The sequence below is a fragment of the Vulpes vulpes genome, chromosome 13 (genome assembly GCF_048418805.1).
Source record: "Vulpes vulpes isolate BD-2025 chromosome 13, VulVul3, whole genome shotgun sequence".
Classification (NCBI taxonomy): Eukaryota; Metazoa; Chordata; class Mammalia; order Carnivora; family Canidae; genus Vulpes; species Vulpes vulpes.
In genome coordinates this window covers 142,300,872-142,323,792 of record NC_132792.1, presented here as the reverse complement: position 1 = coordinate 142,323,792, position 22,921 = coordinate 142,300,872, and the positions used below count along the sequence as shown (strand labels likewise).

General features: G+C 41.7%; 1 protein-coding gene across 3 annotated transcripts in view; it reads right to left on the bottom strand.

Moving 5' to 3' along the window:
• Positions 1-22,921, bottom strand: part of NIBAN1 (niban apoptosis regulator 1) — a 210,315-nt gene that overhangs the window by 10,791 nt on the left and 176,603 nt on the right. For all 3 annotated transcript variants that reach the window (XM_026001184.2, XM_026001183.2, XM_072733163.1), the window contains exons 6-10: positions 17,143-17,258; positions 11,001-11,105; positions 10,380-10,542; positions 4,658-4,845; positions 727-888 (exon numbers count right to left, since the gene is read on the bottom strand). In XM_026001184.2, the coding sequence (XP_025856969.1) occupies positions 727-888; positions 4,658-4,845; positions 10,380-10,542; positions 11,001-11,105; positions 17,143-17,258 (734 nt within the window). The remainder of the gene's footprint in view (positions 1-726; positions 889-4,657; positions 4,846-10,379; positions 10,543-11,000; positions 11,106-17,142; positions 17,259-22,921) is intronic.

The following is a 22,921-nucleotide window of genomic DNA, read 5'->3' as shown; positions in this document are numbered from 1 at the left end:
ACAGCTTTGTCACGGCACTCTCAACACTGTAGTAACCTGATCTAAGCATCTCTCCTGGAAGTGGGTTCTGGCACTGTGCCCAGCCCTTTAGTATGCTTCCCCAGAACACCCCTGAAATAGAATTGTGTTCTGAGGGCTCCAGCGATCACACCTTTCTTCACTTAGAAAGCACCGTACTATGGAAAGAATTTATGCTTGTTCCTAGAGAAAAATTCCTTGTGTGTGTGTGGGGGAATCTATCAAGTAGACCCAAGAAATCCAAATATGAAGCCATGATGGATTGGTTGATTTCCTCTTAACCAGGTTCGGGAATTAGTGTAAGCTACTAGTTCTCCATTCTGGCTACCTATTAGAAGCAGTGGGAATGGGAGTGAGGGAAAATTAGTGGGAGTGGGGCCTAGACATCAGGATTTCTCTAAAGTTCCCCCAAACAATTCTAAATCTTGTGTAGCCAAGGTTAAAAGTGCTGGTTTGACAAATCAAGTAATTATCAATTAATGCTACTTGATTTCCCTGAAATGTTTTTTCTTTTTCTTTCTGATGTTATCAACATGGAAGAAAGATGAAGCCAGTTGGAAGGACCAAGTATGTCCTTACTCAACATGATGACAACAGAAACAGGCCCCTTTGCCCAGGGCTGCACAGGCACACCGGTCTCACTAGCCAGCCCGTTTCTCTGCTGTCTCCATCCTCACCCCCACCCATGGAAGCCCCTGCTGCTCCCACCTCCTGCATGTAGTTCTGTGTCCTCTGGACCACCAGATCCACGTGGGGGAATCTGAAGCGGCTCTTGAGATCCTGCAAGCGCTCCTGAAGCAGGTTGACTTTACTATAACACGGTTCCATCTTCATGGAATCCAGGGGAAGATTCATGAGCTGGCCTAGATGCTGCATTTTGGTGAAAGGAAAAATTAAATACCTTCAGACACAGGAGCAATATTACATGCATATTATATATTACATAAATTCGAAATAATCAAATGTATGTTATTAGAGTGATTCACTTCTCAGATTACTATATCTGTGAAATTTCAAATGTCTTACTTTCCTCCTTCAAGGGTCCCTGGGGCAGCTCCATTGCTAGGGCAGAGACTGGTAGAAGAATCAACTGGATGATGGAAGGAGAGCATCTGGGAGGCCCCAATCTTAGCTTTTGATGGATGCTGAGCTCCCACTTTCAGAGCTCAAGAACTAGGTAGGCAGGCTTCTTGGCACCAGGAATTGTTGCTGGGCACCTGGGGCCTCCAAAGCCTTCTTTAATGAGTGCCATTCACTTAAAAAACCTCTGGGAAGTCAGGGTGTCCGGGACCCCGGGACTCTGGGAATGAGCCCGAATCTCCACCATTCTCTGAGGCTCCAGGGCTCACGGGGCTTCCTCTGCCGTAGGTTGTCTATGGTGCTAGTGGGTGGGGGAGATAGGTAGTAGGAGGAGGCCCGGCCTGGGAGAGGCATCCAGTTTAAAAGCCGGGGTCCTGCCTCCTCTGCTTTGCACAAGGAATGAAGCCACAGGGCTCCTGGCAAGAGGGCTGCAACAGATCCCCTCCATTAAAGACATCAGGTTTTACCAACATACTCTTATACCATGAGTGTTGTTGCCAACTGAATGCATTCTATTTTCCAAGCGAATTTTCAAATAATTTTTAAAATTGAGGGGATCCGGGGTGGCTCAGTGGTTTGGCACCTGCCTTCAGCCCAGGGCGTGATCCTGGAGTCCTGGGATTGAGTCCCACATAGGGCTCCCGGCATGGAGCCTGCTTCTCCCTCTGCCTGTGTCCCTACCTCTCTCTCTGTGTTTCTCATGAATAAATAAATAAAAACTTTAAAAAATAGAATAGAATAAAATAGAATAAAATAAAATAAAATAAAATAAAATAAAATAAAATAAAATAAAATAAAATAAAATTGAGTACTGAATACCTAGAATAAACAGGTGGGTGGGCAGAGGGAGAGAGGGGATAGAAATGTGCAGTAAATGGATGCCCAGGGAGAACTGGGGAGGAACACAGGGTGAGTATGAGAGGATGTGCTGTCTGATTTTCAAATCACAGAAAAGAGACAAAGCTAGAGTTCTAGGTTTCTCTAAATAGGAATTCTTACAGGGCTCATTTCCATTGCGTGTGTTTTATTTAAAGAGTTTATTTATTTATTTATTTGAGAGAGAGATAGAGCTGGAGCAGCAGCGGGGAGGGGGAGAAGCAGACGCTCTGTTGAGCAAGAAGCCCCACTCAGGGCTGGATTGCAGGACCCGCCCCTCCCAGCCCCAGATCAAGACCCAAGCCCCTTAACCCACTGAGCCACCCAGGCCCCCCTCTCATTGTGTTTGTAAAGAGAAAACATCAACCTCATTGAGAAGGGAGTTGTGGGGAGCTGCACTGGAGTAGGATTAATGGTCAAACACACACAGTCAAACTTGTCCCTCCTCACACAATATGTAACCTATCTGTTTTGAAGAAATAACAAGCAGACAAGAGAAGAAAACCAGGTTAATGCTCTGCTCCTATCAGCGTGGCCAAAGTTTAAATAAGTGGGAATGCCTATAGCTCATGGGCATCTGGGGAAGAAAGTCCTCTGCCATATACAACTGACAGACAAAATTTAAATTCCCTCTTTTTTGTATGAAATGCAAATGGTAACATCTGTTAACAGGAGAAATAAACCCACCTTTCATCCTGGCAAGTCTGCCTTAGGAATTTATCCCACAGGAATGAAAGCATCAGAGTACAATATATGTAACAAGATTATTTATCATAGCTTTGTCCATGATGCCTGCAACATTTGGATTGTTGAATAAATCATGGTGCATTTGTACATGAAATATTATGTAGCCATTACAAAGAATGATTTAAAGCTAGAGCAGCTAATTTGAAGACAGTATTTTTTGAATGAGAACACTGATTGTAATACAATTCTATTTTTTTAAGAGCAGACAATCAGAAAAAACAGCTCATAAATGTGTATGTTTTATAACTACATAAGTGGGGTGAGGGATAAGTACAGAATGGCATATGCTAAGATGTTAACACTAGTTACTTGAAGGGGGGGTGTTGAGGGAGGGGAAGGAGGGAGGGTAAAGGCAAGTTTTTAAAAAGGGTTCAAAAAGAAACTTTAAAATATTTATAAAATTTACCTTGTTTATGTATAATTACATGTGTATGTATGCATAAAATAATAAGAAAGGGAAAAAAAAAGAGAGGTATCTGGTTTTATCCACTGACTGGTAGTGATGTGTCAAATGTAAAACCAAGCTGCCATGTTACGTGACTGATTCCTGAACTTTGGGGTACATCACATCCATGGGAAGCCTTGTGAAACAGAATGCTGGGCTCTACCCCCCGAGTTTCCAATTCAGTAGACTGTTGGTGGGGGCCTGAGAATTTGGGTTTTTAACAGCCAGATGATGACACTGCTGGTCTAGAGACCACACTTTGAGAAACAGTGCTTTTATCATGAGTCTCTATTTTTGGAAACAAACCAATGAACACAATTTATATCAATGAGGATACATGCTTCTATATTTGCATGAACAAGAAACAAGTATGTGAAAACACATTCTAAGTTATTTATATTATTTAATTCAGGGAGTTGGGAGTGGAGGTAGCCTAGGAGTTGGTGTGGGTAGGAGTTGATGTGGGAAACAAAAGCAGCAGAAAAATTATTAAATTTCTTTCCTACCTACAGCCCACTGATGAGTCCTTGAAACAGAGTGACATTCCTTTAGGGACTCAATTGCCTTGATGTTGCTACTTTGCTAAGGGCAAAAGGCAAACTTAGCCTGACCCTCCAGGATCCTGTAAGTCTACTTTAATATATAAAAATTCCTTTGGAAACTTCCTTGATCTCTATCCCGCAAGATACATGTTAGCAATCATCCCCCAAGCATATGACCCACCAATACACATCTGAAGGATCTTATGACTCAGGCTTTATTAGACAGTAATAAATGATCCTTTCCCAACAATAACTAGTCCTCTCAAGGTCCTGGAAACCTTGCTTCCAAAATTCTTCAAGGACTTACACCCCCCATCCCAACTTGAAAGTCTATAATGGCCATTCCTCATGACACCAGTGCAGCTCTATCTGCCCACGGGTCCTGTCCCCGTGCTTCAATAAAACCACATTTTTGCATCAAAGACGTCTCAAGAATTCTTTTTGCGGGGATGCCTGGGTGGCTCAGTGGTTGAGATCTGCTTTTGGCTCAGGGCATGATACCAGGGTTCCCGGATCGAGTCCCTCATTGGACTCCCTGCCAGGAGCCTGCTTCTCCCTCTATGTCTCTCCCTCTCTCTGTGAGTCTTTCAAGAATAAATAAAATCTTTAAAAAAAAAAAAAAAGAATTCTTTCTTGCCTGTTGGCTTTGAACTCTGATGTCTTTCCTACATCATGGGTGATCAATTTTGCCCATATAGTCTCCCTATATATTGTTTCACTTGCACAAGCATATTATTAATTTTGCAACTTGAAAACTATTAATAAAGGAAATCAGGTGAATGGATAGATGAATGGGGTGGCTGGCTGAATGGAAGAAACAGATGACTGGATAAAAGGAAGGGGGAGAAGGGAGGAAGAAAGGAAAGGAAAGAATGCACGAGTGCAGATAAAGGCCCAAGGGAAGGCAGCCCCAGACAAACCATTCACACTCGACGACTCAGTATCTTACCTCCTTAAGCTGAGCGCTGTCTTTGGTGGTCTGAAATTTCTGGCTAAGTTCATCCACTTCTTTTTCAAAGAGTGAGCGTACTTCACTGAATCCTGAGCTCACTGGCCCCATGAGCTCCTCTAGAATGGATGCCAAGAATGGTTGCACACTCTCTGCACAGCTTCTCTCTGCGGGCTGGGCCACCATGGCTGAGATAGGAAATAGGCAGAAAACCATCACTTATTATGGGCAAAATTGGGTTTAAAATCCCTGGAGCCAGGCCAGGGGTAGGCAGTGCCCCAGAGAGCCAACTGGCAGTCCAGGCAAACTCAAATAGGCAAGACAGACCAGCATAGCAAGTCCTGTGTCAGCATTCACCAGAATGGAAAACCATTAGGTGTTTCCAGAATTGGAACAAACAATCCCTCCCCTTCCTAAGCTTTCCCCTGCCCTGGGATGAAATGCATTTTTCTGCATGGTCCCTATGAATGCGGAATAGAATGCAATGCTTAATAGAAAAAAAGAAAAATGCTGGTGATCCACCCCTATTTACTATCAATTATCATTGTTAGATGTGCATACTTCATCTTCTAAAAAACACAATTTACTAAGTTTTTTAATTGAGGTATAACTGACATATTAGTTTCAGCTGTACAAGAGAATGATTCATTATTTGTATATAACAATTTATCAAGCTTTAATTAAGTTCTCTAAGAGTTAATCAGCTCATATAATTCATTTCCCCTCTCCCCTCCTTAAGAGACCGGTGAAAAACTCAAACACAGTCTTTTCTTGGGCAAACAGAAACAAATTCCATTCAAAACAAATGCCATCCCAACTACCATTCTCACCCCCAATTTTTTTTTTAAAAGCCATTTTTCCCCCTGATAATCAAGGAAAACATACACAGTGACAAAAATATAGAGTATGGGCACCTAGGTGGCTCAGTTAGTTAAGTATCTGCCTTAGGCTCAGGTCATGATTCCAGGGTCCTGGGATCAAGCCTGCACTGGGCTCTATGCTTGACATAGAGTCTGCTTGTCCCTCTCCCTCACCCCCAACCCTGCCCCAGTTTGTTCTGTCTCTCTCAGATAGATAAGTAAAACTTTAAAGACTATATATATATATATATATAGAGAGAGAGAGAGAGAGAGAGAGAACAAAAAATCATAAAGAAGGGTGAAAAAATGTAACCATACTTCCAAAGGCAAATACTGTCCTTTAATTTAAAAAAGGAAGTGTATGCCTTTGGCTCAGGGCGTGATCCTGGGGGTCCTGGGATCAAGTCCAGCATTGGGCTCCCCACAAGGATCCTGCTTCTCCCTCTGCCTATGTCTCTGCCTCTCTCTGTGCCTCATGAATAAATAAATAAAATCTTAAAAAATAATACAATAAGAGAGGAAGAGCATAGTAAAGGTGTTCATCCAGGGAAGTCTGGATAGTACATGGAAATCTGCTTTTTTTTTTTTTTTTTAAAGTGTTCAAATTCTCATGATTAACCAGGTTTCAAAGCAGTGATCTAGTGAATGAAGCCTGAGCTGGAAAAGGCCTGAGCTTGTTCCGTAAACTGGAAAGTTAGCTTTGTGGTGTTTGTAAGTCAGATGGCCTTGTTACGGTATCACAGAACTGAGAAAGGAAGTGCAAGCATCTGGGTGTCCAATCCTTCCATTTTGTACATGGAAAATCAGGGGCATGGAGATGTCAGATGGCTTGACTAAGGTCAAACCCTAATTTCCAGATCTAGGGCTACACTACATTTCTTTATCTTTTATTGACAAATAACTTGGTTACAACAAGATGAATGGGCACATTCCTATTTCAGTTTGCAGAAATATTTCACAGGTAAGGAAAATCAGACTGCCTCTTACTCTGAGAACCTGAGATACCTACTAATACTATGAATAATTCACAAATATTTGGTATATAAAATATTAAAGAGGTCATAGAACTGCTAGGGATAAAAAAAAAGCCTTTTGATTGTGTGATTTAAATATGAAACAATCTATGCCTTCTAAAAATGACTTGCTTGATACCAAAATGCAAAATTGTGTGTCAGGAGAATAAATGAATTATTTATCAATTAACTTGGAGAGAGGAAAAGCATCTAATTGAAATTTCAGAATAATCATGAACACAGGTAATCTGCAGTAAAGATTTAGTGGCAGCTGGCAGGTTTCAGCTACTGAGTGGGGAAGAAATGGGCATAGGCAGGGGCCGGCTGTGGAGAACTGCTCCCCCCTCTCTCTCCCCGCTAATTCCAGGGTGCTGCCCGTGGGCTCCAACCTCTTCTCTGCACCTTTGTTCAGTGTTCCTTTCACCTGGGTTTTCCCTCCTCCCTCCCCCTCTGCTTGTGAACATCCCACTCACCTCTTCAAGAGCCAGTATAGATTTCACCCACTTGGACAGCTGAATGCCCTGGAACCACCACACAGCTCCCTGAACTGCGGTCTGCCTGGCTGTGCTTCCTTCTGGATTGAATACATTCTACGCCCCACACGGATATGCTCTGCTGACTTTCAGGGATGCAGAGATGCCATTGTAATGAATACTGTTCGGTAACACACTGATTCATAAACCATCCAGGAATTAGGGGAGCTGTGGAGGAGCCACCCAAGCAGAGGGAATAGGAAGGAAAGCGTTGGAATTAGAGGGGCTTGGAGCCTGTCTCAGTTTTGGAATCGGGGCGAAGTTACTTAAGCTCTGCCTCGGTGTTCTGATCTGTGAGGTGGAGATCATGAGAGTTATCACTTTGGTGGTTGTGGCCAAGATGAAGTGGGCTTATGGTAGTCAAATGCTTGCAACTGTAGGTGGCACTTTGGAAGCACTCACTAGCTGGGAGCCCTCATCGTACCTGTGGGCATCATCCTTTATTCCCCACCAACGGACATTACGACAGCACTATTGTTATAAGGGGCCCACATGGTTTTTTGAAGCTGAAACACTTCCTGGCTAGGAACCATGGTGTCCTTGGTTCCTGCTTCTCTTGGGGCACCTTTCATATTTTTTCCTGCTGTTTCAGAATCTGTAACATGCCTCATGTTGTAGAATCATGTTATCTTCTTTGAATCCTTGTAGCCCTTGTATTCAGCAGGCACAGAATAAATATTTATTGAATGAATAAATGATTGTGGGGCAGAACTAAAGATTGGTTGCTTTACTCTCAAGAGTCATATGGGAGGAAATGGAAAGATCACTGCTTAATACTCCCAAGAGTTTTTAAAAATCCAAAGCCCTTTACTGACGCAGTCTGAAGTATGCAGTTGACCCTTGAACAACGTAGAGGTTAGGGGTGCTAACTGCCCTACCCCCCGTGTCATTGAAAATCTGTGCATGACTTTTGACTTCCCCAAAACTAAACTCCTAATAAATAACCTACTATTGACCAGAAGCCTTACCCATAACATAAACAGTAGATGAACACAGATTTTATATATTATATGTATTATATACTGTATTCTTACAATAAAATAAGCTAAGGAAAATAAAAGGATAATCGTAAGGAAGAGAAGTCCTAAGAAAATCATAAGGAAGAGAAAATATATTTACAGTACTATTTTGTATTTATAAAAAAACAAACAACCCACCTATAAGTGAACCTGTTCAGCTCAAACTTGTGTTGTTCAAGGCTCAATTGTGCTTTCTTTTTCTGTTTGTTTTTTTTTTAAGATTTTATTAATTTATTCATGAGAGAGGCAGAGACATAGGCAGAGGGAGAAGCAGGCTCCCTGCAGGGAGCCTGATGCAGGACTCAATCCCAGGATCACGATCTGAGCCAAAGGCAGATGCTCATCCACTGAGCCACCCAGGTGCTGCATTAACTGTACTTTCTTGTTTTAAAGGTGGAGAACCAGAGGCCCTGTAAATATGTGTTTCTGCTATTCCCTTTCAAAAAGACTTGATTGTGACTTCCTTTCACAATTTCTTTTAGGAAACAAAGACTTGTCTAGGGCAGAATGTTTTTCCATCTTTTGTGGGATAGATTGGAGCCACAGAGACTAGGAGAGAGAGAGAGAGAGAGAGAGAAATTGGCTTAATTCGGGCCTTGAGAATGGCCACAGTTAGGCCCAGCTCAGCCCAGCTCCCTGGAATGTGGTCTCCAGAGTTAGGTGCTGGCAGTTTTAGGCTGTATACAGTACTTCAATATAGTCAATTCTAGATCAGTCGTGCTAATGGAGGAATGAAAGACATGGATGATAGTAAACACAAAATGCTGAAGTTAATTTATATCTGCCCTGGAAAGCATTGCATGGACAGACACACACACCTTTACTGTAGTTAGGCCTTCTCTCTACTCTCTCTGGTGTCTACTCTCAACTGGTTGCAAGTGCTCTGAGGTGAGCTAGGCTGCAGTGTGAACAGGACCTGAAGTGCAGAGAATAATCCACCAAGCAGACACTCCTTGTTAGGGGCTAAACCTCTTGAGTATGGGAGCTGGGTCTCCCATTCACTGCTAAAGCTCCAGCACCCGGCTCAGAAAGCACTTAGTACATATTTTTTTTTAATGAATGAGAGAGCAAATGAGTAAGTGAGCGAATAACCTGAAAACTCACTATCTAAGAAGATTGCTGATCAATAATCACAAATGAGCCAGCATGCTTTTCTGAAATGACATTCGGTGTGCTGTGCTTGTTGGGACACAGGAATTAACATTGACATTTTACTATTTAACATTTTATCCTGTAGAATTCCTTAGAGCCTATCTCAGGCCTCTTGTGAGGGCACAGTAAACATTCTTCTGTCAATGGCCAGATAGTGAACATTCGCGACTTTTCTGTCCAGGAAGTCTCAGTTCCAATTACTCAACTCTGTCCTTGTCGCATGTAAGCAGCCACAGACAACACATGAGTGAATGCGCGGGGGTGTACTCCAATGAAATGCTATTTACAAAAATAAGTGGTGGGCTCGATTCGGGTCAGGGGCCACAGTTTGCAGACCTCCTTCTCATGGGCCCTTCTGATTACAGAGGAGGACGCTAAGGCACGTAGTAGTCAAGTGACCGTCCCAAGTACACATGACCAGCCAATGTTGCACTTGTGACTAGAATCTAGATTTATCAACTCTAGACCACTTTTCTTCTTGTTAAAGGAAAATCCATTTATTCATCCATTCAAGTACTTGCTGAGAGTCTGCATATACCAGGCATGGTACTAGGCTCTGGGTATGCCTGAGTGAAACAGGGGCCACACGGTCCTATTCTTAGATAGCTTACTATAGAGAAGGGGTGGGCGTAGAAGCCATTATAACAAGTGTGAAAAGTGCCAAAACAGGGGTGCCTGGGTAGCTCAGTGGGTTCAGCATCTGCTCAGGTCATGATCCCGGGATCCTGGGATTGAGCCCCACATCAGGGTCCCTGTTCAGTGGGGAGCCTGCTTTTCCCTCTGCCCCTCCCCCCGGCTCATGATCTCTCTCTTTCTCATGCTCCTGCTCTTTCAAATAAATAAATAAAATCTCTAAGAAAAAAAAAAAGAAATGCTACAATAGGGGAGATGTAAGTAGTATCAGCATACACAGGCCACCATCACAGGCAAGAAGTAAACTTGGATCTTGCTTGGGTCACTGAAGTTTCTTCGGGAAGGTCCAGGGAACCTTGCTAGTGTCTCTAGCATATTTCCGTTACACCTGTTACCACCTCTCGCCAATTCCTCAGTTTAGTTTTCCTCTGAAGCCGTGAATTGTGACTACCTGGTGGAGCCCTACATGCACAGCTTATTTAGCTCTACAAGCATGGATCATCTCCACTGACCTTTGATCTTTCCAATTAAAAAGTTCTTTGAGTTCACAATCTGATCCATGTCTGAACGGATGGTGCCCTCCAGGCCCTTCGTCAGAGTTCGGCATTCCTCCTTCAAGGCACTTAATCCTTCTGAAACTTGATGCTGAACCAGGTTGTAGGCGTCCTCCAGGAGCTGCAGTAGAGAACAGCACATAAATAGGGGCTCTGTCATGTGCAAGCGCCTGCTGGAGTCAAGCAGAGTGGGGAGGGTTAATCACAGATTATCTGAACATAAACACAACTGCAGGCACACTCTCATTTTTCTTTCAAAGTTAGAGTCTGTTTGGATTAGTCCTCATGCAAGTGAGACTGAGCAGACTCAAAGTAGGCAGTTCTCCACCCAGGGAAGGAAGGAAGAAAGAAAAGAAAGAAGAAAGAAGAAAGGAAAGAGAAAGAAAGAAAGAAGGAAAGAAAGAAGAAAGAAGAAAGAAAGAAAGAAAAAAGAAGAGAAAAGAAGAGAAGAGAAGAGAAAAGAAAAGAAAAGAAAAGAAAAGAAAAGAAAAGAAAAGAAAAAAAAAACTGCCCTAAAAAAGGAAGAGAAAGGGATATTCATTTCGAGTACCATAGTTGTATAACAAAACCATCACTTACACCGAACCAGGCTCTCTTTCTGTCATTTTTCTTCCCCTTCATTTTAGGCAGAAGGTCCGTCTGGAGGGTTGGTAGGAGCTCCTCCATCACCAGGTTACTCAGGATCTGTGGAGAGGAAGACGGGTCCAGTCAGTTGGCCAGTGCTTGCTGAATCTGAGCATCAGGCCAACTGAAATTGTCATGACTGGCAGTCCCCATCCCCACCCCCAACATAGGATTGTCCTGGGCTCCATAAAATCTGTTAGGCTGATAACTGAACTCTGGCTCTGAGGCTACAGAAATCTCAACTAAGACAATCATGGAGGATAAACATTCTTAAATATCTACAAGGAACAGTAATGTCTGCTGACGGTTTGCCATGGGAAAGGCCACATTCCTCAAATTCAGACTACTCATATTCAAACTAGAAGAATCTAATGCATTTAAGATACAAGGCAAAATTTTAATTATGGATGAGGGCATCCTTGGCAACATTGTGAAGGGGGTCAGGCTTGGTTCTGGTGGCTTGAGGCCTGGTCTGTGTCCTCTGAGACCATCGTGACTCTTCAAGCTCCCTTGGGATCTATATGTCTTCACACTCTTTGTCTCTACTGCTCCCTGAATCCCACCTCCATCCTCTTTAAAGTTTAGAGAAATAAGGTAGTAACTAATACTTGGAACAACTGGATATTTGTGGGAGAAGCAGAACACGGGGGAGGAGATCCAGAGTCTTCAGAATGTCTAAAAAAATTTGCTCCCAAGTCACTCCTAAAATTTTGCTTGGCTCAATTAAAGTATGTGTGTGTGTGTGTGTGTGTGTGTGTGTGTGTGTGTGTGTGTTTACTCTGAGCAGTGTTCTCTATGCCAATGTATTACAACGTTCCACGTAACACCAACTTCTTCTTTAACTACCCACCTCCCCCTAAATTGGAGCAGATCCTGTCGTTCAAGACTCAGTTTTACTATGAATCTTTGGGGGCTCGCTCACAGCTTAGTTTTCAATATCAGGCTGCAAAACGAGATTTACAAAAAAAAAAAAAAAAAAGAGTAATTTTGGGAATGGAGGCAGGCAGAAAAGTAGAGAATCATTTGACATCCGTTCCAGGAATTTAAAATAATATTTGCACAAAATAATTGACCTCCTCATAAAATTCAAATTAGGCTTTGGGAATTATGGAAGATTTTTTTCTGAGGTCATCGGCCAGCTTCATGCTAGTGGAAATACTCATGAGCTCACACTAGATTTTGCCTTTCACCAAGGGTTCTGTTACAGCAGGGTGGAACACTAGTTGAACTGTACAGGAGTGCTCCCAGGGGGGAGTTGGATGAGCTATGCAGCCCCCTGTGCCTGTGGGTTCCTGGGAGAGAAGGCTGCTCAGGCCAGGGCAGGGAGGGGGGCTCCTGTCATCTGCAGTGTAGAACTTCATGGTATGATGAAGATCATAATGGGGATAGGATTTCCACTAGTCCTGGTAATTCACTGGTGGGATGTTTTTCTTTCTTAACCATTCTCTGGGAGCAGTCAAGAGGTGAACCAGAATCTTTGAGGAACTTAAGAAAAAAAACATGGTATGTGCAACCTCCATGGAGATCAGCAGGTCCAACAATTAGATTCAGGTGGACACTTTATAATCATGGACGCTCCTTCTGATTCTGCTCAATGGAGGAAGTCCTTAGTTGAGCAAGACATACCTGCCTGAGACTGGTGGAAGCATAGCACGGGGAGAATGAGCTAGGAAAAAAAGGAGACTGAGGCAGAACTGAAAATCAATGGGAAATATTCTCTTAGTTGAAAGTGGTAAATTCAGGGTCATAATAATTGCCTGTTTCATCCTTTTGCAAGTATTAGTTTGAGTCTGAACATAAGCGTAAAAGGGACTTGAAAAGATGAAAATGTTACAAAGGCAAAGGAAAAAAAAATATTCCATTTGGGTAGGCTTATGGTTTTCTTTTAGTCTTTCCCATAGAATGTTCCAAGAAATTGAGTTCCATTTTACAATTTAGGGAATTGAAAAGGAAATGTTGGGGGGTGGGAGGGGAATAGGAGTGGGTTGCCAGGGTGTGAGGCTTGGCATCTCCACAGGGCAGGCAGAGCTTTGATGTACTGAAGCCCAACTGCGTCCAGCCCAACACCAAGTAATCCTCATCCTCCAACCTTCAGCCCATCCCCCATTTTGCACAGCTCCCCCTCTCCCCACCAGGGTCTGCTCTGAGATTTCCCATCAGGGTCAGCTTCTTAAGAGTAGGGTCTAAAGGCCTGGAATATTCTAGGGAAAGTAGCTAGTCAAATAAATGAACCATAGTAATAAAGGGTTTCCTCCACCTTCTATCCTCAGAACAAGATCTACTGAGTTTCACCATAAGGGCCCTAAAAATACCACGTTTTCTTTTAAAAAATGGCACATGCACATGTGTGTGTGCACGCGTAAGCATGTGTGTGTTTAACTGCTAGGATGTGTAGATTTTACAATTCCATCACATATATAAGAAACCAAACATGCCATTAGGTTGGTCAAAATCAACAAATCCAGGCTCACTCCTTGAAGGCCACACTATGTGTCACCTTCCAGATGCTGACGCTGTGGGGAAGGTGTGAGATCCAGAGAGACTTTCCTTCTTCCTGAGGCTGGCCTATGGTCTCTCTGTTACTGAGTGGCCATGGGTGAAAAAAACATTTAAAGGGATCACATTCAAGGTCATTAGACCAAAGACAACTCTGAAATGTACGGAGAAGGCCTAAAATGTGGATAGTTTTCCTGTCTTGAAGCCACCCATGTTCTGTGGGAATTATGAACTACTTTCTCAGCTCATCTGATTAATTTAAAGGCAAATTTAAATTTTGTAATAATAATTATAAAATAATAAATATATATTACATAAATATGTTACTCAAATAAATAATAAATATACCAGATAACTGTAAATACTTTACATTTTGCAAACTGCTTTCCTTCATGACCTCATTTGATACATTTTTCTAGACAAGTAGGAAATATATTGATGTCTTTACTAGTATACAAGTATTTTCATCTTAATAGTCTGTAGGCAAGTTATCCTAAGGTATTTGCTCTGCTTGGACGCTTGCCTGAAAAATAACCACCACCATGAGGACCTACCAAGACTTGCTATGGGAATCATTAGCATGAAGATAATAATGTAACAATGCTGAGCATCTTCTGAATACCAAGCCCTGAGACAGAAAGGGTTAGGAAAATGATGATCAAATTCTTAGCAGATATGAAAAAAGTGCAAATACACCCAGTGCTTTAAGCAAAAGATGACATATCCTCAAACTCAGTTATGTCGTGCCATTTTCTTTAACTACTTGGTTCTTTTGTTGGGCCCCTGATTTCTTTTTCCTGTGAGCATTACAACAGATGCTGCTTCAGCTCCATGCATGAGCTTAGAGTGAAGCGTACCCTCACTGGGCCCCAGACAGGAGAGGTTTGGAACTCATTTCCTTCCATTTCCTTTCACCGGCTTCTCCAAGCAGAGCCGGACATGGCTCAAGATGTGTTTCCATCCCAGATTGGCTTTGTGACCTCAGCCAACCTCTCTGAATGTTTTCTTACCTGGAAGGTTTGGACAGACAATCCTTGAAATGCCCTTCCAGGGCTCTCTCTTATGAGTCTGATTTCACAGAGATACTCAGATTCCAGGGGGAGCAAAACTTCTTATTGGGTCACTTGATAACTCTAGCTTTACTGATCTCTTCTCTGTTTTTGTTTTGTTTTGTTTTGCTCTGCTCTCTCACTTGTGGTATTTTTTTATACTGCAAAATTAGCACCTGCCTATCACTGCTTCGTGTTAATGCTCTTTGATGACCATATACGTACAGACCCACATACCTTTATCCATACACACTTCTAACGCTGCCTTTTTCTCTGGATGTTTCTAGGTATGTCTTGCCTCACTGTGATGGCAAGAGATGAGTCATTTAGTTCTCTTGCACCTTCTAGCACTTCACACATATCAACCCAAAGCAAAAACCAGAAGGTCAACAAAAGAAACATAATACTCAACCCAAAGAAAGGATTCACTAAGTACCTGCTTTCAATGGCATCGTGAAGGAATGTGAGTGGACATGAGATTTCAAATGAAAGAAGAGATCAAGCAAGTAGCATAGGTAAACTGGAGGAGTTAAATAAATGTTGAACTTGGTATAGTCCCATTGTTGGTGTTGCTCTTTCACTGGACCAGGAATTGGAAGACATCATTTCCTTTGCCATTAGGCCCCTTAACGTGTGACCATGAAACTGACAGCGGCACAGGGCAGGAGCCATCCTGTCCTGCCCATCTCTGGATCACCAGCACCCAGCCTGATGCCTGGCATATAATGGCTCAGTAGGTGTTGGGTGAATAAAACCAGACAAGTGACTTAAGTGGTATATGCCTCCCTTGGTTTTCTCATTTACAAAATGGATACACCAGTAACCTCATGAGATCAGTAACACAAACACACAGAATTAGGATTTGAACATTAAAAGTATTACACACACACACACACAAAAAGTATTACACAAGGGCATTTTAATACTGATATATCTATTAAATATGTTGGTTTATATGGCAGGCTAATCAGCATCAAATGCTTCAGCCTACCCTTTTGCTTTCATTTTTCTTTTTGGCATAAGTACAGTTAGTCCTTAATCCTCTCAGATTGATAAATGGATGTGCTTCCCCTAAATATCAGAAACCAAGAATTGGCTAAAGTGCTGGAATAAGTCTCAGGCTAAGAAATAAATGAGTTTAGAATCCTCCAAAGAGTGGGGCGGGGGGTGGAGAAGCTTCTGAGTCATATGGTTTAACAATAAAGAACAGCCCCATTATCATGAGCAAGTGTTTTCAGCTTTAGATGTTTAATGACCATACAAAGGCAATGCCCCATCTGGTCTCTTCCAAATATTGTCTCCTAATAACAAATTCCACTGGTCCCCAAAAGAGGCACTCGGGGAGATGAGGGGAAATTAAAGAATAGCATTGTTGGATCCTGTGTGCCTCTAATTAAATAATGCCATACCCAGCCTCTTCTTCTTGGGCTGCATCAGCCATATGATTGGTGTTCTCATGGACACGGTTTCCTTGGAGATTTGTAACAATGTCCCTGGTACCAAGCCAATGGAGGTGCTCAGCCCATCATGATTAGCATTTAATCAAGGTCATAGGAAATTATATCAGGCCACAGAGGATAGAAAACTAGAAGAGGTAAATAAAACACATAGAAAACTGTCTAATGGGGGCACCTGGGTGGCTTAGTGGTTGAGCGTCTGCCTTTGGCTCAGGGCATGATCCCGGGGTCCTGGGATCTAGTCCCGCATCAGGATCCCCACAGGGAGCTTGCTTCTCCCTCTGCCTGTGTCTCTGCCTCTCTCTCAGTGTCTCTCATGATAAATAAATAGAATCTTAAAAATAAATAAATAAAACTGTCTAATGCTTTTAAGATGTGTTTCCTTGACTACGCTTACAAATCAGTCAATAAATAAAGATAAGTAGATGCCAAATAGTTATCCAACAACATCTCATTTAATGCTCAGAACCCTGCAAGGTAAACATTATCATCAGTCTCTTTCTCAGAGGACTACCTGAGACTAAAAGAGGTAAATAACTTGGCAAGATTTAACCCAAGTCATGAACCTAAGCTCCCACTGCACACTTTGCACTATGTCACTCTGCTCATGTTTGCTTATGGTCTGGAAGCATTTGAAGGAATAATGCTTTGTATAGAAGGCAGTAGAAGTGGGACGCATGGGGGGCTCAGCGGTTGGGCATCTGCCTTTGGCTTAGGGCATGATCCTGGAGTCCTGAGATCGAGTCCCACATTGGGCTCCCTGCGTGGAGCCTGCTTCTCCCTCTATCTATGTCTCTGCCTCTCTCATGAATAAATAAATAAAATCTTAAAAAAAAAAAGAAAAGAAAAGCAGTAGAAGCAAGTTTTTTCCATTGTAGTTGAAAGTGTTTCAAGCTGCCTTGTTTAGTGCCCAATCTGGAGGTGTTTGGAGAGAGTACCTAATAGCTTGTGGACCAAACGCTTCTAGACGATGAGCGAAACAGCCTTTGGAACCACATCTTCCATTCTTGCAACTTTTTTCTTTGATTTTTTTTTATTATGACTCTGACCTCCTACACTTAGAGAAGAGGGCCCAAAACTCTGAGCCCATGTTACCTGGACTTCATCCCCAATGATCATTTCCCAGGAGCCATAGTGTCCCTTCTCCTGCCGGAAGAACTGCACAGCTTCTAAAAAAGCTTGGGCTTCGAACGTCGTCTGCTTCGTGTAATCTGAGAGAAAGAGACAAGGGCATTTAGCAGAGAATACTTTTTACCTTTTACCATGGTTTTTCGAGAGTAATGATTCGGAGACATAACATTATCTGAATATTACAAGGGAGAGAATTATGAGACACAGAAAAATTAAGCAGGTGCTGAATTCACAGTTCATGTGCGGATGTGTATCACACTACTTGCTCCCCATAGCAGCTGATTAATTCTATCATTTACTGGGCACACCACCTGGGACAAGAAGCAGATCAGTCCCCCTTTATCTCCCTTGTAAATGCTTCCCCTGGACACTTAGGCTCCTAGTGGCTTTATGCCTCCAACCGTAGCGCCTCACTACTGCAGGCCATTCCTTAGCAGGGCTTCGTGTATTCACAGAATACCCTTCCAGTTTCCTGAACAAAACTCTGATTTCTCTGTCACTTGATGTCAACTTTCTGTCAAAAGGATGTCAATATAATATGCTGATTTATGCAAATGAGGGATGACAATTCCTAACAACTATACAGCAAGATATTGTTCTTCTAAGCATGTTACATATTTCACTGAAACTTAACAAAACCCCTCAGGCTGAGTGTTATTATCATCTTGATTATATAGATGCTCCAAAAGCCCAGAAAGATTAATTAATTGCCTAAGGTTATACAGCTGGTATGTGTAGATTCTAGTCAGACTACACTACACTATACCAGCACTACACTACCTCACATACTAGTTTTTTTTTTCACATACTAGTTTTATGGGTTTGCCCTTCCCAAACCCAACATTAGATTTTTTTTTTTATTATTTGATTTGATTTGATCTTACTTAAATTGAATTAATTAACATATAGTGTATTATTAGTTTCAGAGGTAGAGGTCAGGGTTCATCAGTTGTATATAACACTCAGTGCTCACGACATCACATGCCCTCCTTAATGCCCAATATCCAATTAGCCCATTCCCCCACTGCCTCCCCTCCAGACACCCTCAATTTGTTTCCTAGAGTTAAGAGTCTCTTATGGTTTGTCTCCTTCTCTGATTTCATCTTATATTATTTTTCCTTCCCTTCTCCTATGATCCTCTCTTTTGTTTCTTATTTTTCCACATATGAGTGAAATCATATACTAATTGTCTTTCTCTGATTGACTTATTTCACTTAGCATAATATCCTCTAGTTCCATCCATGTCCTTGCAAATGGTAACATTTCCTTTTCTTATGGCTGAGTAATATTCCATTATACACACACACACACACACACACACACACACATCCTATATCTTCTTTATCCATTCATCTGTTGATGGACATCTGGGCTCTTTCCATAGCCAAACATATTAGATTTTAAAAGGTGTTACAACTGAGAGAAAATATTTAATGGCAGGATTTTAAGTATGGTTGAAGGAAGAAGGTCTCAATAGCCTTCCCAGAATTCCACAAATCACACCGTGCATACAAATGTCTTCATTTTTATATGGACTGAATATTTGTGTTCCCCAGAATTCATGTTGAAACCCTAATCCCCAGTATGACAATATTGGGAGATAGAGCTTTGGTCTATCAGGTCAGGAAGGAATGATGGGATTAACTGCCCTTATCATGATGAGGATTAGTGCCCTAATAAGAAGCTAGTTTCTCCTCCTCTTCCATCTCTCTCCCCAGATACTGCATCTACCAGTGCTTGGGTCTTAAACTTCCAAAACTATGTCATTTTTGTTATGGCAGCCCAAACTGAGGCAATTTTCTTTATCTTTCTTTCTTTCTTTTTTTGTTTTGTTTTGTTTTGTTTTGTTTTTGGATTTTATTTATTCATGAGAGATACAGAGAGAGGCATAGGCAGAGGGAGAAGCACGCTCCTGTGGGGATCCTGATGCAGGACTCATCCTGGAACCCCAGGATCATGCCCTGAGCCAAAGGCAGAAGCTCAACCACTGAGTCACCCAGGCATCCCATAACCAAGGCGATTTTTAGTGCACAAAACTAGCTCTTGGAGGATAAAATGATAACAGAATTATAAAAATCTTTTCAGGGAAATGAAGCTTAGAAATAATCTAATCTAACAATAAAGAAATCAAATCTTAGGGGAAATAAGGCTAAATGAAGTCACCGAAAGCACCAAATCTCCTGCCTCCTGCTTCTCTTCCTGTAGGACACAAAGTTCTCTTGCTAATAGCATATGATCTGCACTTACAGGGCAAATTAAATTGGCCAGCTGATTCACTGGGAGCCTTCAGTGCTGCAGACAATGGGATGACTGTCAAGGAATGAATGGTTGAAATAGGGTACTGGGCAGAACTGAAAAAGGATCCATCTGCTCCAGAAGGTGACAATCAATTAATAGGCTGTAGATGACTCTTTTAAGATTGGTTTATGAGGTCAAAAGCCTCAGGAACTGGGAAAAGGGAAAATATAGTTCAAGGCATAGCCTCTATAAGGGTTCATGCAACATTCTTCATGGTAAGGATACCATAAAACCTGAATCTCCACCTTCAAAAATGTGGAACAGTAACTGACATTTCTGATATCGATAGAGAGATCTGCTCAAGATCTAAATCAGAAAGATCATGTCTGAGAATCAAGTTTTTAAATGGAAATATTTGCTTCCTTGTTATTTTATTCTGGTTTGCCCAGTGAGTTAGTGTTTAATCTTAGAGGTTTGGAAAACACAAATTAGAGTCCTGGTATGAAATTGACAAGAGGGGGGCTGTGATAGGGGGCTCAGGACACTGGGAGGGACTTTACCAACAGAGATGGAAACTGTAATTATACATTGAGATTCAAGATTGACTCATGTGCTCTTATTTTTAACAGCTGTTTTCATTTCCAAGCTAAGGAAACAAAAAGATGGAAGAAAATGTGGTACTTGGATGGAGTGAGTACTGCCAGACCCGCGAGCCTGGGAATAAGGTTTTAAATTCTTCATGTCCTTACAAAAAGCAGAAATTTACTTACTGCTTCCCCCACTAACCTCAGCAACTGGAGGAAGAATTTGAAATCCTACCCATACGTTCTATAACTGTCTCAAAGCCAACGGTGGCAATCCCTGTAGGGTTGTGTTCCAAAAGTCTTTGAAAAAAAAAAAAAAAGAAGAAGAAGAAATGGGATTTGGAGACAATGATGTAGGAGTCAGGGAGAAGTCCAAGAGGAGAAAGAAGTGCTGGAATGTAGTAGTGGTGATTGAGGCACCTTAATGTAGGCAGAAGAAAAGGGTTAGTACTCAGATGAACCACACAGGAAATTATAGTGATTGAACATCAGCAATAAAGCCTAAAAGAATGAGGGCAGGGATCTAAATTCTGGGCTCTCTACCATTATCATGGATTTAAACTGGATTTTAACTATTCCTTTTCCATAGGGGAAAAAAGGATCTCATCTACTGATTCATCATCAGACTTTCAGGTTATAAACTGATTAAGTAAATTAACTTATCCACAACTTTTAGAACAGTGTCTGCCTCGTAGAATAGTATCCATTTTATGGATATTAGTTTTCATGATTGTAAGCCAAGCTCAACAGCAATTGCCAGATCATTAAGGAAATAAAGAACAAAGGTCTGCTTTGTAAAAGATAGAACTCTTGCAATGGTAATACGACCTTCGTTTCTTCTGAGTTGTTTGCAGAGGCATTGCTGAACTCAGCCAGAATGTACAGGTGTTTGAGAGAAACCGGATTATCAGTTATTTGATCAACTTCCTGCCATAGATCTCAGGAGAACAAATTCCAGGATCACAATCCCCCACTCTCCTGCCAACAAGCAGCTGAGAGTTTAGTCCAGTGGTCCTCCGAATCAACCATGGCTCTTGGTTGTTAAGCCTTCTGCCGACTTAGAAAAATGGCAGGTATCAGCTCCCCCTGTGCATTTCCAACATGCCATGACTATGAGGATGCTCAAGGAGACAGATGTGCTGGAGAGAACTTAGACATCATTAAATCCAGATCCCTCATTTTGTGGATAAGGAAACTGAAAAAAAAAAAAGGTTAATTTCTTAGCTGAAGGTCACACAGCTGGTCAGAATCAGAGCCAAGAGTTGAAAAAGGAGCTCTGGCATGTCAGAAGCGGCCCTGGCATTCATGCTTACTTAAATCACAGACTATGGTCGCTGAAAGTGGTCTTAAAGGTCACCTACCCAGAGCTCTCATTCCATGCTGGAAGCCTTCAGAATCCCAGACACTCATCTGGTCTTAGCTTGAATATTTCCAGTGACAGAAAGCTCACAATTTATGAAATAGTCACGGAACTGCTCTAATTATTTGAAAATTTTTCCCTTTATTGAGCCAAAATCTGTTTCCATGAACTCTCATTAATCTCATTTCTGCTTTTCAGAGCAAAATAGACAAGTTTACTCCTTTTCTAAATGGTAACTCTAAAAAAGTAGCTGAATATCTTTACTTTCCTTCAACCATTCTTTAAACAATATAGCTTTGGGATTTTTTAAATTTAGCCCACTCTTTTCCTTCCTTCCCTTAGTAATCAATTGCATTTAATCAACATCTTTCTTAAATGTGGCCCCTACACTGAATATAACCCAATGAGTATTTTCCAACTTGTGCAAATTATGTAAAGTAAAAAGATTACTTTCTTTTTCTGGTCCCCAACTTCTTCTTCTTCTTCTTTTTTTTAATACAAACACATCGTACCAGAGACTCCTACCTTTCTTATAGTCAAATAAAATTCCTACAACTTTTTCATAAAAAACCCTGTCAATTTAATCTTTTCATAACCTGTACTTCTGCTTTTGATTTTGAAGTACATGTTTTAATGCTACCCCTAATAAATTATAAGTTACTGTGGTCAACTTAGTGCCCCAGATCCTTCCCAAATCATTTAAAATTATAATTCCGCTTCCAAACTCCCTTTTACCTCTATATCATTAAAAAGTTTGGTGGACTTGCCTTCTTCTGTGTTTTTCTCCAGGTCACTGATAAAAACATCCATTGGATCAGGGGCAAGGACAGATCCCTGGGAAATTCTAAACATTTTAGAAGCCATGTGGGACACACATCTTGGCCATTCATTCAACAATCACATCCACAGGACCAAGACATGTCTATTTTCTTTAGTCTCTCCCTATTTCTCCTGTGCCCAGTTGCATGGAAAACTCATATTTGGGAGACATGATGAAGGATTCTGCAAGAAAAAGAAAGCGTCTCTAGGCCCCTTGGGGAACAGTTATTCAAGGGGCAGCTTTTGTTTTTTTCCACTTACACAGATTTACAGCATGTCTGAGTCAACTGAAATGCCAAAGCTCCAAGGCCTATGTAGTCATTCTGGATTTTGACTCTGGCTGCTGTGCTGGGACTCCCTGACTCAGGCTGGGTTTGGAAGCTGTGTTGTTATTTTATTTGATCGGTTCACTACGCCAGGCCATGTTAGCTGATCTGCCTGGTGATTTGTAAAAGTTATGTAACAGCATTACTCACTACACTGCTATGGGGTTCATCTCACTAATGTATACTTCTAAATTGTCTTCAGCTTCAGGTCAAATGTCGTCTTTTCTGGAAGAGCTGCAATAAGGCTGTTTGCCCTAGTTTCTTCTCTACCACACAGGAGAAGCACAGTGGAAAGTAACCAACATTTACTGAATACTGTCAGTGTAAGTATGAACCATGTAAGCTGTTTACACACACTATCTTATATAATCCTTCTAGCAATCCCATTAGGTAAGAATTAGTATTCCCACTTTAAG